This window comes from Vidua chalybeata, chromosome 5 (assembly GCF_026979565.1).
Source record: "Vidua chalybeata isolate OUT-0048 chromosome 5, bVidCha1 merged haplotype, whole genome shotgun sequence".
Lineage (NCBI taxonomy): Eukaryota > Metazoa > Chordata > Aves > Passeriformes > Viduidae > Vidua > Vidua chalybeata.
Genome location: NC_071534.1, coordinates 43,525,269 through 43,542,244, shown reverse-complemented (window position 1 = coordinate 43,542,244; position 16,976 = coordinate 43,525,269). Strand labels below are relative to the sequence as shown.

Here is a 16,976-nt window from a genome sequence, read left to right as displayed (position 1 = left end):
AAAACCAAGTTCACTGATTCTGAATTCCCTTTTAATATAAAAGATTATTTTAAAATATATAAATACTTTTTACACATTAGAAAAAGTGAATGAAGGCACTTATCATACATAGCAAGAATTTTTGCATTAAAATGAAAACATAAATATTTTACGCATGCAAGTTTGGCCTGCTTCTGCTCCTGGAGAAGTCAATGGGATGCCTGGCAGTGACAACACTGGAGGGGAACTGGGATTATTTCTAAAAAATAGATTAATATACTTGAAACTAATAGATTTCTTCCACTACTGCAAAGACAGAATTACATCTAAATTATTCTGGACCAAGTAAGTAGAAAGCTGAAGCACCAGAAAGACAGCCAGTTTAAAGAATATTACATCATGTGTCTGAAGGGCAGTAAGAAATGGCAAGAAACACATTTCTGAGACTTCAGGATAACTTTGAAAATAATCCATTATTTTTATGCCTATTTTCTCTGAAATCACAAGTAATACTTATGAATTACATGCAAATCCTAAGAGTGAGGAAAAGAAAAAGAATGAAAACCTTTATTTTATAAACATTTCATACAAACAAAATATAATTATCTTTTGTAAGGAGCTATCTATTCTTTCTAAGAAACAAGAAAGCATGAGAACCAAACATATTTCAAATTGAGACATATCTGGTTAAAATTTTCATGATAAAATTAGGTAACTACCAACAATCCTACAAGAACTGATTGCCCAAATGAAATAAAAAGCTTTCAAGGTAACATCACCTGCTACCACCAACTGCCTAAGCAGAAACCTTTCTGTTTGGTACCTGGATCTTCAAGGGTTTTTGCAGGCACTGAAAAAGTATAGGAGGCCAAAAATTAGATCAAACTCCTAAATTAATCAACATTCTTGTCCAAAAATGTGAACAAACTTTCCTCGCTATGCAAAGCCTGAAGGTATTGTCTTCCCATATATGAATAGCTTATTCTATTACTCAAGTGTAATTCTGGGCCAAGCTTCCTAAATTATTTTGAAAATATATAAAAATTAAAGGTAGAAACCTTTCGAATTTGAGATTTGCTTGCCTCACATGCATTTGGACAGCTGCAGAAACCAGGAAGAGAGGAGTACACAGCCTTTAAGCTTTGTGAGGGTCAACTCCAGTAGCCACTGACAGAAACTATAAAGTGTAACAGCCAACAGCTGCTAAACTGCAGAAAGAATCAACCAAAATTCTGACTTCAAATCATAAACTGAACCTTCCTTGCAAGGGCCCTTTTGTGCATTTACAACATATGTTTCATGTTAATTATGTTGTGTAAAATTAATCAATAACTATAATTATAATAAAACAAATGTACTTAGAAAGCATACTGCTAAAAATCCTCTTTTCTCAAATATGTAGTGATAGCTAGTGGAAGAAGTTAGAATCACAGAATCATGGAGGTTGGAAAAGACTTCTAAGATCATCTAGTCTTGCATCACAGTTTCTGCTTCGGTTTAACACTGGAATCCCAATAGTAGACAAAAAAGCTCAGTGCATTGCTCACCTGGCACAGAAATACTACTCAATGCTTCTGTGAAAAATATAAATAGTTATTTGTCTGGTTCTTGCAATCTTATAGAGATGGGGGTGAGTGTAGATGTGACAGGGTTGGGAACTTCACAGTCGGAGAGCACCTAGTCATTAACAGTTCTCTATATTAGAGCATATTTTATGCCAGAAATGTGTAAGATAAGCAGGGCCATGATCTATTGCCAAATCACTAGTCAACCATGTCTAAAAAAAGCTATTTGTACTAGGCTACAACAGTGTTCCTGTGACTAAAGTTTTACTGCTCCTTTCTAACAGTCATCCTAAATGAATAAATTCTGCTCTGCTTAAACAGAAAAAAAAAAAAAAACACAAAAAAACAACAACTACATTTCTGTGTTGGCAGCATTCTGTGTTGGCAGCATTCAAACTAGCTAAATTATTTAAATGACAGTATATTCAATATGTGAGCCTGCTTTTATGTCCTGAATCTGCTGTGGTTTTTTCTACAGCATAAGATACCGTGATGAAATTAAATATTTTATGGCTTAACCATAAAGCTTGTAATTATATATGAAATAGGCCTCTCTCTGATAAATAGAATCCATTCTAAACTTAGCTTTTGAAGGATTTAAATGGCTTTTTATGTCCCTTGAGAAATAAACGGACATGAGAATCTTTATCGAACTAAGCCATACACATTTACCATACAAGACCTTACAGGTAATCCATTAATGTAGGGCAAACTGAATTACTCAGGGAAAGAACAGGTGGTGAATAATTCTTGATCTAAAAGGAAAACAAACATTGAGTTCAAAGGCAATTGTGTGCTGAACCCTGCTTGTCTTCTCAGCACCTGATGAATACTATTTAGCGAGTCACTGTTAATTATTTGGAAAATGGCTAAATAAGATACTCTGGTGTCTCCTAAACACAAACCCTAACTCTGCTTTGTGTAGTGGAAGAAAGAGATAACTGTGGGAAACCATTAAATCAAACTTACATTTTACAGTCTCTTTGCAATAAATTAGAATTGTTTATATAAACATTAGCAATTGTTATAATTGAAATCGGACAATTGTTTTAAATGCTGCCATATTAATTCAAAGAGACAAATTATATAATTTCATTAATTAAAAAACCCAGACAAGTGTTGTCCCAGACCATCTCTCAGGGATGTCAGTGACAGGTATTTTGCTGATTTTGATGGAACCAGAACTGGATCCAACCTCCTTTGATTGCCATTATTCCCCTTAGAATTTAGCACAATAATCAATATTGTTGTCAAATTCAAAGCTTGGGAATTATAATGTGCTCTATACTGCAGAGCTTGCTATGATTACTTCAGTATGTTAACAATCTCCTAGTGGCAATTTTAAAGATTAATGGTGATTACAGTAGGCATTTTTACACATTAATAGACAGTGACATGTAGACAATAACATATTATAGTTACATACATAATTATACATAGATAACTTTAATTAGTCCCTATTTTAAAACCACTAATGTAACCTTTTATACACAAATGTACAAGTAATATGGAGCAAAATGTTTGATGGCAGAGTATAATCTACATGGATGTGAGTTGTTTTATACTTAAATATACTACAGGGAAAAAGTTACGCACTAAAAAGTTTAGGGTCTTTTTGTAAATATAAATACATAGATAATACTACAGCATAATTTACAGCATAAACTTGTAAATTTAAACACATATCAAATTGTAACCCTTCCAAATGGAAGTCCTATTAGGTACTGTTATAGTTATGATGATTTCTGGTAATTTTCAAAATACTCCCTTATCATGTTTTACAGACCATGATGCTATTCCCACTGAAGGAAATGGCTGCTTCTCATTTAATTCTATGACTTCAAGAACAATTTCTGTATAAAACTACACTGACTATATTCTACATGCATTATTATTTCACTGTTATCAAATAAAAAAATGACATAAAATCTCTTAAAAGACAGTGGAAAATAGAGTAACAGAAAGAACAAGAAAGCAAAAAATATTATTGAATGCTATCGTACCGATTTCCACGGTCCCCGATGCCAAGAAACATCACCAGGGCAAGAATGCACATTACATTGTGCCATGTTAGGTGGCTTGTCTAGAATTTCACAGTTTTGATCACCCAACATTTGGCCGGTGGGAAGCTGGCAAATCACCAGTCTTGTCTTTATTCCATCTCCACAAGTCTGAGTACACTGAAACACAGAATTTTATATGCAATAATTTTATTAACAGATCATCACATACCATCAAACCAAAATATATAGCAATAATCAGTACACCATATTATTATGGAAATACATTTATTTCCATATTCCCTCGACATTCTATTCAAGCATAAGGACTTAAAGTCTAATCTTATGTAATTCTCTCACCAAAACCTTTACCAAACTACATTTTTATGGTTTATCAAGATTTTCGGCAGAAAGTCTCAGTTACAGACACTCCATTAAGGAGAAGTAATTGTGAGAATAAATGTGCATGTATGTCTTTCTCTAATACGAGGAAAAGATGGAAATTTGTCTTAAAAGTAGTTTCCCTGGCAGACAGTGGCAGAAAACTCAGATACTTGGCACACTTTTACATAGTCCAGTTTATACAGACTGAGTGTAAAATACTTGTAGGATGTGTTTCCTGGGTTTCAGTTAGCCTGTAATACTTCAATACCAGTTCTCATTCCTAATGAGCTCTTAAAGCCAATCTATAATAGTTCAAATATTTTTACTGTATTCTCAAGGATTCTAAATTAGAAAAAAACTGTATCATCTGCATGAACTATATCCCAAGTCTATGGCTGTGGACAGAAAAAAATATGACATTTAGACTGATCTTAAGAACTGAATGGCTAAGTCTGGCCAAAACAAGGAGAAAATAAAGTAAACCAAGAAAGTCACTCAAACAATTTTTCTTCTTTTTTCAATTCCAGTAACTGATTTGCAAAAGTAAGAAAAGTGGGAAAGAATCACAAGAGGTTAGATTAGAATAAATGCAAAAAAAAAAAAAAAAAGCTTTAACTCCTTCTGTAGCATTTGAGCAGGAATGTGTGGTCAAGATATGACATCACACAGCATGGAGAATAACATATCCAATAACACCATATGTGTCATCAAAATGTTCTAACCAGGCACAACTTTTAGATGCATGATCCTATCTCCATACTTCTAATTTGTAACTACAACCCTGTAGCCACTACTACTTGCAGGTACTATTGTTAGTACCTATGAAATTACATGGAATAAAATTTCTCTACAGTTTCTATACTTATTTTTTTTCTTAGACTAGCCATTGCACTGTGATTTTTCTGCATACAATCCAGCTTTTTGTAACAGAATATGATTTTCTGTGTCTCAAGATACATGTTGTACAACAACTATATGATTTGTTGACGTTGCATATCCTTAGCCTTATATCATACTTACTTCTTTTGGATGTATATTTATATTACTCATATTTCCACTACAGTTCTGGATTTGATCAAAGAATAAAGTTTAGATAAACAGGTTGAAACTCATTCTTTTTAAATTTTAAACTATTAAATAAGTAAAAACAAGGTGTTCAGTTCCACTCACAATCACATAATTATGTTTCTACTTCTAAGCTTATGTAGCAATGTTCCCCTTTGTAAGTGAAATGCTCTTACTTCTCCCCAGTTCCCAAAGTTCCACTGTGGGCAGGGTCCAGAATCACAGTGTCTCGACTCTAAAGGTTTTGTTGCCTCATCACAGTTACTGGCACTTCTTCCTTCCTCATCTTGACATACTACGACTCGGCGGTGAAATCCACCTGCACAAGTACTAGAGCACTACCAAAACAGGTAAACACACATTTTGCCATTGCATGATCAAAGAAATGTAAAATATGTTGGTTAAAACAGCTTGGTTATAAACCTTAACTTTCAAAACTGAAATCTTCAAATAAAAATGATTACTATGTAGAAGTATTTTATATTTGAAATCATGAATTTAATATATTCTGAATAACAGTAAGAACAAGAATAACAATACTTTTAAAAATGAATGTGCTTCTCTTTTTGACCAAATCTGTACTGCAATAACTTTTCTAGAAATGTTAATACACATGAGACAGAACAAATTAATATATTCTAAAAAAATTTCTTACTGCTCCCCAGGGTCCAGTTCTCCATTGATATCCTCCCACAGAAGGACGGTTCCACTGGTTTAAATTGTCTTGTGGAGGGTGTATTGGGACGTAACCTATTTCTGGAAAATGGCTTGGATGGTCATATATTTTTGGAACATGATGATAAACTGGTGGACAGGGTGGCATGTTACATTCTTGTTCCTTAGGAGGTCGGCCTTCAGGATCACAGTAATTCTCATTGATTTGCTGATGATAATTGACACAGATGACTTGTCTTGTTACTATTCCACTGTCACACGTAACTGTGCACTGACCGAAAGATTAACACAGGGTTTGTCACAGAACATTGATGATTAATAATCAAATACATTTCTATTTACTTTCGACAAGAACAAGAACTTTTTCAAGGGACGCAATTTCAATCACTTGCAAAAAAAAAAAAAATGAACTCTCTATTTCTAAACAGAGACTTAGCCAATAATCTAAACACACACATTAAAAAATTGTTACAATTAATACTTACAGGGGACCAATTTCCAACTTTCCACTCTCCACATGGGCTAAAGCAGCTTGAAATTTCAGCTGGTCGTGGTAAATGGGCACACAAAGATTCATCTGCTATCTCTCCATGAGCATCTCTACAACTCACATAGCGAGCACGGTCACCTTTCCCACAGGATGCAGAGCACTGTCAGTGAAAAATTCAAAGTCATCACACTTTAGGAGACTAAAACAAGATCATGCAAGCATCTAAAATACTAACATAGTTTCTGTTGGCCTGGAACTGAATTGCGTGGCCTTAATTCTCATGAAGCATTTCAGTGTATATAAAGAGCATTTAAACTATAACATGGAATAATTACACATTTGCAAGTAGTGACAGAAACATCAGAAACTTCCAGAACACTTTAGTTGTTACGCAGGAATGCAATATTTACAGGAGCTGTTAAAATAAAAACGGATATTAACAATCCATTTGCCATTTGTATTAGCAGATTTCATTGAGCCCCTTCTGATGCCTTTATAGCTGAGAAGTTCAAGGTGGACTTAATGAAGAACTGCTAAGTAGCCTCAGTTTATGCACCCTTTACTGCTATTTAGTTAAAATAGCTGTGCAAAAATATAACTGCATTGTATGCTTTGTTAAATATCTCAAGGGATTAACAGACACATCCACATTTCATAGATAATTTTAAATTTTCTCACTGCTATCAAGTAAAACTAATTTTCAACATTATCAAAATAAAAACCTTGCATTGAAGAAAATTTATGTAGGAACTGTTTTACTAATGCTTATTTTACAAAAAAAAGTCAAATTAGATCTTTAAAGACTCCAACTGTTTACTACTCACATAAAAGATTTAAAAAATATTTTAAAATCAAAGATGTTCCAAATACTTAGAAACGGATCAATTACATTTAAAAAAACACTTCCTAGTGCACTGTCAATCTTACAAAAACTATTTCACACAGAACCTCAGTTCCTAGAATTCTGCTTTTTTTCCTGTTATTTTTCCTGGTTGAATTTGAAGCACACAGTTTGCTGGAAATGTCTATCTGCTCCTTAAGAAACAGTTTCTTAAGAAAATATTACAACTCCTTTTTAATCTATCCCAAGCAGATTTCAGTCTGAAAAATATCATAATGAAAGCTTCATGGAAAAATGTGTGAATGAGTAGACAGCTGCCCTGCAAGGTGTGACTGCTATATTACATACTGGGGTCCATGATCCATATCTCCATTGGGTCACCTTCCCCACATGAACTAGAGGAAGTGAAGTAGTCCATAATTTTGTATTTTCTGGACAAGAGGGCAATTCACATTCCTGTGGGGGTGAGGAAAAAAGAATATTTTGAAATATACATTTTGGAAGAGCCAAATGCAAACCAAAGGTTAGCATTAATTAACATGCAAATACCATCTTTTACGTTTTCCCTGGAATTATTCAAAGACCTTTAATTGAATTGCTTTGTTTCATTTTAAATGGAGTGTCAAAGAAATTTCATTCGATCTTAAAACTGCATTAGCTATAACCAATAATATTGGCACGTTGAGAAAGAACAGTTTTGGCCAACTTGTTGGAGAGAAGGAGCATAGACATTGCAGTTTCCTGCTTCAGAGCCACAGGCAGCACAGAAGGACCAAGCAAAGACGGTGGCTGTGCTATCCTGCCCTTTATACCTTCAGATACTGAGAATATAAATTTGCCCAGTTTCAGTCAGTAGCCAAACAGGTACTACAATTAAAAATGCAAAGGATAATCAAACCCAGTGTTTGCACATCTAAGCAGAAATAAACTACGCCAATTAATTGGATTTTATATTTAGAAGCTTATTAAAGAAGCCAGTTGGTATTATTTATTAAGCAGGATGCCAGGCAGTGTCCTTACAATATTCTACATGTTGGAGCTACCCCTACTGCCAAATAACCACAGGCCTTTGGAGTCATATACTTTATCAACATCACATACCAACTTTCAAACATGTCTTAAAATGACCCTTCTTTTACTTAATTCCCTAGGTAAAATTTGATGTTTGTGAAGAAAAGCATAGAGTTTCAGTATTTTGTTCTCATTTTAGAATGATGTCCTCTGAGTTCCCACATAAAGTCAGTAGGAAAGAGTTGTGTTCAGACACTTTTGACAGAGAAGTAGAGAGGTGTAATTTAACTTACTTGACTGTCTCTAGGACGAGTGGCAGCATTGCAGTCCCTGTCGTCATTCAGAATAATGCGGTACGTTCCAGTAACACATTTGACTGCGCGCACCTGGTATCCGCGTCCACATGTTACAGTGCACTGTTGAAGGCAGCAGTTTCATACACTTGAAATAGCGCTATTTGTAATCAAAGTTCATTTTTAATTACATTTTCTACTTCAAAACTCTTTCTAGAATGAATAGGAATGACTACAGAGATGGTGTTAACTTCCTTTGTGGCAGACTATCAGATACTTAACCAGTGTCCCATAGCACACCAATGAAGAGTGCTTATGCAGGACAAAGGATTTCTCTCTTTCCCCTTTTCTATCCCCTGCAGTGAGTAGGCTGGAGGTTGGGCAGGAGACTGGGAAGGAACACTGCCAGAACAGCTGACCTGATCAAAGGGACAATCCATGCTCTATAACATCATGCTCTGCAATAAAAATTGGTGAAGAGAAAGTAGAGGAGGGGAAAGGAAGAAGTAAGAAGTAGCTTCAAAAGAATCACTAACTGCAGCTGTTAAATGTCCTTCTCTAGAGAGAGAAGCCCTTCTCTACAGAGTTTGACCAGAGTGCACCCAAAGACGGCACCTAAAACATTAGTTGGCTGAAAATATTATGACACAAATCCTATCCCTATAAATGTTGTAGTTCAAGCACAAGTACCTGTAAAAAACCTGGTTGTGAATAGCTATCACCAGGTGGTACAGTGGAACAACTGCAATGAAAAGTTCTGCTCCAGTGACATAGATTGGTAAATTACTTGTGCAAGCTATTTCAGAAAACTGGTTTTGATTCCTAAGAATTCTATCATGGGTCTGAATTAAACTTTAATTTAACTTCTGCATATAGCTTGTAGGAATGGAAAGTCATAGTCTTGTGATCACAAGATTACATTATTATAATATATTACATTATATTATACATATACATTATATGTATAAACAGTGTGGTTATCTCTAAGGTAAAAAAGTAAAAGAAATATCTAAATTAAAAATATACTTAATTTTCAAAGGTATATTTATTCTGTATTTTAATAACGGGTTGTACGTAATAAGATAAAGATCAGCTGCTATTTGGTTATGATTTCCCACTAACATCCAAGAAACACTGAATAATCTTCTATTGGTTTGAGTAACCTGATCTTATAAAAGCCACGTGAAGTTGAGTACCTTATGTTTTTAATTCATTCTCATCTATTTACTGACAAAAGTTTCCTTCACAAATTAATTCACTTTTCTCTAGCATTTTAAATCCACTCTAGTTTACATTAGATGAGTGTCACACAGGAACATATTTTTCAACAGCACTTTCACATAAAGAGATAGCAGATCTTACATCACTGAAGTTAAAAACAAAATGCAACAATAAAATTTTAAGTCCTTTTCCCCTCTATTATTAGCATATACATTTCTATGATTGATTGAAGTATATTGTAGATTGAAGATATCTACATTAATTGAACCTACCTCTTGAATATGCCCACTTACCTGTAAATATTTGGTCTTTTACCTGTCTCATTCATCTGAACAGTTTGGTACCCTCATTTTCATTATTCTGGTGATGTGCAAAATATCTTTGATATTAAGGCTCAGGATCTATTACTATTTTAGGCATTTAACTTGCATATGGGTGTTCCTAAATTACAAGTTAGATAGCCAATAAGACCCTGCAAACAAACATGTGACTCAATTCAACTAAAACAACTGCTTAAGATTCAACTAAAATGTTTAAAAAGTATTGTTTTGTGATTGCTCATAGCCTGAACTATAAAACAAGAAGCCAGTAATCCTTATGTACTCACTGATCCCCAAGGCCCTACTTGCCAAGATGCACATTCATGAAGTTCACACGGTGTTATTGACTCTGGTCTGTCATTTGGGTTACAGAAATCATCTCTCAGTTGTTCATCATTAAGTTGGCACCAGACTTGACGATGCTTCATTCCTTTGCCACATGTCACAGGACACTGTAAAATTATTATAAATATCAGTTTGCAGAGACATGAATCTGCATTAAGGCTTCAATTCCTTTTAGCAACTTGTTTGGTTTTAAAAGTCACATAAATAACAAAAATATTCCATGAATGTAAGTAGTCAAAAAAACCCTATTTTTTAATAAACTTTTCATTTCCTCTTAAGTTCAGCTCAAATGTTAATACAAAGAAATTACCATTAAGATTCTAAAGCTCCAAAGTATGAAAACTATGTGAAGATCATTTATTTCCAATACAATAATAGTGCATATATTACAGCTGTCACTGGAAAAACGTTTAAACTGTCTACAATTTGTTTATATCCATCTAGCCTATAATCAGATTAATATAATTATGTTAAATAGTTAGCTGTATAGTTGTCATTGCTTCATAAAAAAGGAAGGTATGCAAATTACTGCAAATACATTTATTTTACGTATTTTCACTACCTCATTTTAATGTAACAATATTAAGAAGAAAATAAATTCTAGGAGTGCTTTACAGAAGTTGTCATGCCAGTCGTAGATGTGTGATGTGTATCAGACAAATCATAGGACTTAAGAACTTTCACAACCATGTGGCCCAAAATAAAATAAAACCCCTAAACAATTAATGCAGCGTATTTTAATATTGATGACCAGGACCAAATGTACTTTAAGTTTTCAAAGGTTTCATTACCTCACTCCAGTCAGTAACCGACCAGCTTGGACATAAGAATTCATTGCAACTCTGTGTTACAACTCTTGGAATTTCCTGGCATTCTCTGTCAGGAAGATGACGTCCCAAGTTGTTCATACAAAAAGCTTCTCTGCTTCTGACACCTCTTGCACAGCTCCTGGAACACTGTGGTGCATAGTTATGAAACAGGAAATAATAAAATAAAACCAGGCCAAAATACATTATCAGTCTTAAAGGTAAAAGATATTAATGATTGTGCCAGACAGAAGTGTCCTCCATTTAATCCACAGAATGCTAATATGTTCATTTGAGATAAATTCAGCACTTTGTATAATAGTTCCAAGATAAAGCTCTACCAAAGAACAAAACCAAAATTGTACAGAACTAAATTATTAAATAAATAAAATATACACCTTTAATTACCAGATGTTCACTGCTGATATCCAAAACCAAGCTGCAAACAAGCTACCCATTCTTATAAAAACACAAGGAAGTTGCTGAAATATAAAGGCTGGTATTAGCTGATTCTACATATCTGTATTTGTCAAAAATTGTTTCCTTTTAGTTGTTAAAGTAAAAAAATATAGAGAATTAAAAATTTTGTATGAATGCTAACCAGAACTATAATAGTACAATTATAAAGTTTTAAATCTGTACCTCTGACCACTCTGTGTAGTGCCAACTTCTTAACATACAGTCACCATGGCAAGGTTCTCTGGCTGGTGGTTTCTGCTGATCAGCACAGTACTTATCATCCACTGGAGCACTGAGTCCTCTTGCAATAGAGTATTTCATGCAGTGGATCTCAACAGATCGATGTCCTGGGCCACACTTCGATGTACAGTCACTTTTGCCAACACTGTGCCACCTAAAATGACAAACCATTGTAGAAAGCTAACTGCATTTTTAAAAATATGACCATGGTAATTAAAGTACTCGGAGAATGTACCAAAAATTATAATGTAAATATAGATATGCATTTTAGGGAACAAATAAAACAGTAAACTCTATCTCATGACTGGATTTTCAAAGCAATTTATAAGAGAATTTAGCTCATAGGCTTAAAAGAACTTTTTTTAATTTAAAGGATCTCTTGTCTTAATCTCCTGAGTGACTTTGAAAAATGCAAGCTATAATTCTAACTCTTCATCCTCTACATATTTCAGTGTGGGCTATCTTGGAGTGCAAAAACACCAGTCTGTTTCAAATTATTTCCAGTTGTGGGTAGAATTCTGGAGGAAAACGTATTTCATGCAGCAATACAAGTTTTTGTGCCAGAATATATAGAACAGATTCACAATTCTAGCAAGTGATTTTGTACTTTACCAATAAAAATTAGAAAAGCACTCTAGTTCTGTGTGGAGTTGAAGGTATAAATATCATGTATAAAGCCATTACACCAACAGATTTAAGGAAACGGAGAGATGGGAAGGATGAGGAAGGTAGAGAGAGATGGAGGGACAGAGGGTAAAGCAATCTGAATTACCTTGTTTCAATGTCAATCAATAAAACCATATTAGACACAATAACTCAGTTAATAATAAATCAAACAATAAATCAGTTAGGAACCATTTTTACCTTAATTCACACTCTGTATTACACTCCTCAAAGACACTTGGTACAGTGGGTATAAGTTCACATCTTTGATCAGATACCATCACACGATCACTTTTACGTATACATGTCATTCTTCTTCTTCGAATACCTTGAAAAAGCATCAGAAGAAGTAAATAAAGGGCTAAAATAAGAAAGACTGCCAGTCATCATTTAGGAACTGAAATACCCCATTAAGATTGGTGCATACAGCAGATTCTGCACAAACATGCTGCTTTGTGCAGCTCACTACATTTCAGGTGGTGAAAAACCTTTCCCAGTCACCTTCTCCACCTCCCAGCTGTCCTACAGTGGTCTCACAGGATATCAACTTCCAGAGAACTCCAAAAGTGCAACAGTCCTTTTACTCATCAGGCTAAGTATTCCAAATGCATCATGTATGTCCTGCTAATTAACATATTTCCTAAACCACCATGTTAACTTAGATGTTGTGATCTTTCCCTTAAAGAAGCAGAAAATTTGAACACAGGGTACCTAAAAGATCTGGAGTTCTGGGAGAAATACCACAGTTGACAGCTGTTCAGCTTCTCTAGCACATGAGCATGTATTCAACCAGAAGAAACTCACCATCACATATTTTCAGGCTTTTTTAGCACCCACTAATAAGAGTATTTGTCTGTGTACATACACTTTTATATATACACATTTCATATGAGATTTGATCCAACCTTTTTTAATAAAAGGTTGCTCCTATGTCTCCAAATGTAGGTTTGAATATAGAATTGTACTGCATAAGTACAATTAAAGACAAATAAGTACAAAAAATAGCAAAAACAAAAATCAGAAGCTATTCTGTCCTTAAAGGCTCTGTGAACTTAAAGTTTACTGAGGGTAACAAGTCTCTTCCTTACAAGTAATGGTGAAAAGTCAGAGAACTTAAGATGAATCCTTTCCTAAAATCCCATCAGGTCTTTGGTTCTGGTGAAAAAAATACTGCACAATACCTTGGCACATCCTGCTGCAGTCTTGCCAGGGTCCATAAGGATTCCATGTAAACAGATCACTTCCATCTTCGACTGGGACATTGAATGAATAACGCACATCAGGGTTGTATAAATTCCCTACACACAAAACCTTGATTGAGATAAAATGATAGCTGTTTTACAGTGAATTTGAACATAAAATTATGAACATAATGATCATATAGGAAATTTTCAAACTTCTGAGAAAAGTAAACATGCACCTGTAAGGTTAGTTCTTCTTCAACTTTATCAGTGCTGTTAATTCGTTCTATTGTATTGTTTGAACCACTGTACTCGAAAATGGCTCCTTGTATATTGATTTCTCTTTTTGACATGCTTACAACAAAATTTCCATTCAAGATAAAATTTCCATGGGCATCTGATAAAGCTGTAAGTGAAATAAAATATTGGAAATCTATTTAGTTAAAAGGTTCTATCAATAAAATCTCACCAACACATAGATTTATTTTAGTCAATGTAAAAAGTTGCATCAAACTTTTCAAATTAATGAATTCAACCCTAATCATCACCTGAGCAGTGGTCATGGATTTTCTAAGCCATGGATTTTCTCTGCATTATAGTACTTAAATAATATTTGTTCTGCTGAGTTGCTGACTGCAGTCCTAACTTTTAAATTTAGCTAGGTTCTGCTACTGCATAAGGAAACAATAATTATTGGTATTTCTGCCCTATTCTACAGTCCACATCCTTGTATTTACTACAGCTACTTCTAGTGAACTGGGTTTTAAAAGTAAACTTGAAAAGAAAAATAAAATACTAAGCATTTGTGATAGTAATTTAATACAATGACCTATTTGCAATAATAAAGATTTATGACAAGTTAAACATTTTTAAAATAAGGCAAAAATTGTAGCACAAGATGATATTCGGGCATTACTACATTTGAAATGGAAGCTAATGTCAGGGGCAAGGGTTGTTTCTGGGCAGCAGGTTACAAGGAAAACATTTTGAGAATTCTGAAGTTTATTGGCTAGGATGACAATGGAAGAAGAGACAGGAGGTAAATATGCTTCAATATTTTCTCAGACACTTCAGATACAATGTAACTACTATGAAATAGAACAACCAAGATTTCTGGTAGGATGTACTTATGAATTCTTTGTTGCCCACACACACCTGCAAATCTATCAGCATGTCACGACCTTTATACTCTTTATGACCCAGACATAATAGAAAAAGAAAAATATGAGACAACTGGTAAGTTTGCTGATGGTCAGACTGTTTTGTTCATAAACAAAGTAAATGCTTCCAAGATTTAAAACAACAAACACCAGCATTATTCCTCAGCTCACTTGTGGCATTCCAATTAACATTGTGACAGCAAAGTAAAAAATTGTCAAAATGATGCAAGGTGCTATAACTCTTATTCTCTGATGAATTAACACACTCATCTAAGAACTAGAAACCTTAGCATCTCACTGATTTAGATACTTGTTTTCTGAAAACTAGTATCTATAGAGAGACTCAGGCCAATGAATATACAAAATAATTAGATGTCTTTATCAGATTTCTCATAATATACATCCAGAGAAGATCTCTGTCAAAAGCACAAAACCTATCCATCAATGTTGTACACAGAAGGCTTTTACCAAGGTAGTTGTCATCTTCTGGTTTCCCTGAGTAGCTGTGCTGTTGAATATCAATGTTTGTTGCTCCTTTTGGAATATTTACTACAACATTGTAACCTGCAAATTAATTATATACAAAAATAGTCAAGTATTAGTAAATATGAAAATACATTTTCATTCACAAAACCCTACAGTGCACCAGAGACAACCAATACTGAATGCCTTCATGTGTTAGGAAGTGTTAGGTTCTGTGTTCCGATATATGAATTCAATTCTTTACCACTAACATGAGCTCAATCTATTCAGAAAAATCCCTAGAGAGCAGAACTACTCTAGAAAGCAGTCAAGTATATCAAGAGGGACTCATTAAACACTGTGACTACTCAAAATTTAAACTTTTACAGAAATCTGGGTAAGTTGCTTAACATGAAATATCTCCATTCCCTGTTTACGTGATTGAAATAGGTTTTCTCTCCAAGGGTATTTCAAGACAGCATGCTAAAGAATGAGTCTTAAATACTAAAATATTGCAGTGTTGCGGGCCATATGGGTAGGTAGATACAGATGTTAAACTAGCCATGCTTGATCCACCTTCTGCTTAAAATATTGAGTGCACTCTCTTCAAAATACAAATGCTTCACAAATGAATCATCATTTATTGTAATATCTCCAAGTAATATTATGGTAGCCTTGCCACCAGGTAACAAAATAAAGTGCATCAAGATGTATTTTTTAAAAAACTCGCCCTGCACATAAACCTAAGTTAAAAAATCCAAACATATTTCTCACAGGTGCTAACCACAAATTCAAATACTTATGGCTGAGAAAAACTGAGTACAGCAAACATTGCAAGCAAATAATAAATACAAACATGTAATCTGAAGTATTAATAAAAATTTTGATAACTTTTCCCACTTATTTCACTGTGTTTGACAATATTACTGTGGCTTTAGTTGATGCACCTCTGTGGATAAAAATTTAAACAGCAATATCCTTTTCATTTTGTACTGGATTTGACTGGGATAGAATTAATTTTCTTCACAGTAGCTGGTAGAGGCTGTGTTTTGAATTTGTGCTGGAAAATGTTGATAATTCAGGGATGTTCTGGCTATTGCTGAGCACAGCTTACAGAGAGTCAAGGCCTTTTCTGCCTCTCACCCCACTCCATCAGCGAGGAGGCTGGGGGTGCACAAGGAGTTGTGAAGGCATACAGGTGGACTCCAGCTGACCACAGGGATATCCCAGACCATATGGCATCATGCTGGGCCATGCTGGGCCAAAACTGGGGGAAGAAGGAAGGGGGTAATGTTCAGAGTGATGGCATTTATCTTCCCAATTCACTGTTTTGCATGACAGAGCCATGCCTTCCTGGCTGGACACCTGCCTGCCCATGGGAAGTGGTGAACCAATTCTTCATTTGCTTGTGTGCATGGCTTTTGCTTTATCTATTAAACTGTCTTTATCTGAACCATCTGAATTTTCTCACTTTTATTCTTCCAGTTCTCTCTCCCATCCCACTGGGAGGTAGTGAGTGACTGGCTGTGTGGTTCCAGCTGGGGTTAAGCCATGACAAATTTAGTAATTCATTAACTTCCAAGTGCTTTTAATCTATTAAAACTATGCCATGCATTTAAATGAAGATTTAATCTAATTACAGGTCCATCACATTTACCAGCTGGGGGCAGCACTGCAATTGCAAATTGACAAGATGCATGCTCTGGATAAATACACAGTTTGGTCAATCTTTCAACATACTGGGAAGAAAACCAAAACACAGTTAAAAAAGCCCCTCATCTCATAGACTGAAGACCTTGTGGTAATAGAATGAAAG

General features: G+C 34.6%; 1 protein-coding gene across 1 annotated transcript in view; it reads right to left on the bottom strand.

Annotated features, from left to right (window-relative positions):
- Positions 1-16,976, bottom strand: part of ADAMTS20 (ADAM metallopeptidase with thrombospondin type 1 motif 20) — an 86,786-nt gene that overhangs the window by 25,021 nt on the left and 44,789 nt on the right. Inside the window, exons 16-28 of the mRNA XM_053942672.1 lie at positions 15,167-15,262; positions 13,778-13,944; positions 13,539-13,668; positions 12,559-12,685; positions 11,638-11,848; positions 10,981-11,145; positions 10,132-10,296; positions 8,304-8,426; positions 7,348-7,455; positions 6,154-6,318; positions 5,649-5,939; positions 5,170-5,331; positions 3,548-3,724 (exon numbers count right to left, since the gene is read on the bottom strand). Of these exons, the coding sequence (XP_053798647.1) occupies positions 3,548-3,724; positions 5,170-5,331; positions 5,649-5,939; positions 6,154-6,318; positions 7,348-7,455; positions 8,304-8,426; positions 10,132-10,296; positions 10,981-11,145; positions 11,638-11,848; positions 12,559-12,685; positions 13,539-13,668; positions 13,778-13,944; positions 15,167-15,262 (2,087 nt within the window). The remainder of the gene's footprint in view (positions 1-3,547; positions 3,725-5,169; positions 5,332-5,648; positions 5,940-6,153; positions 6,319-7,347; positions 7,456-8,303; positions 8,427-10,131; positions 10,297-10,980; positions 11,146-11,637; positions 11,849-12,558; positions 12,686-13,538; positions 13,669-13,777; positions 13,945-15,166; positions 15,263-16,976) is intronic.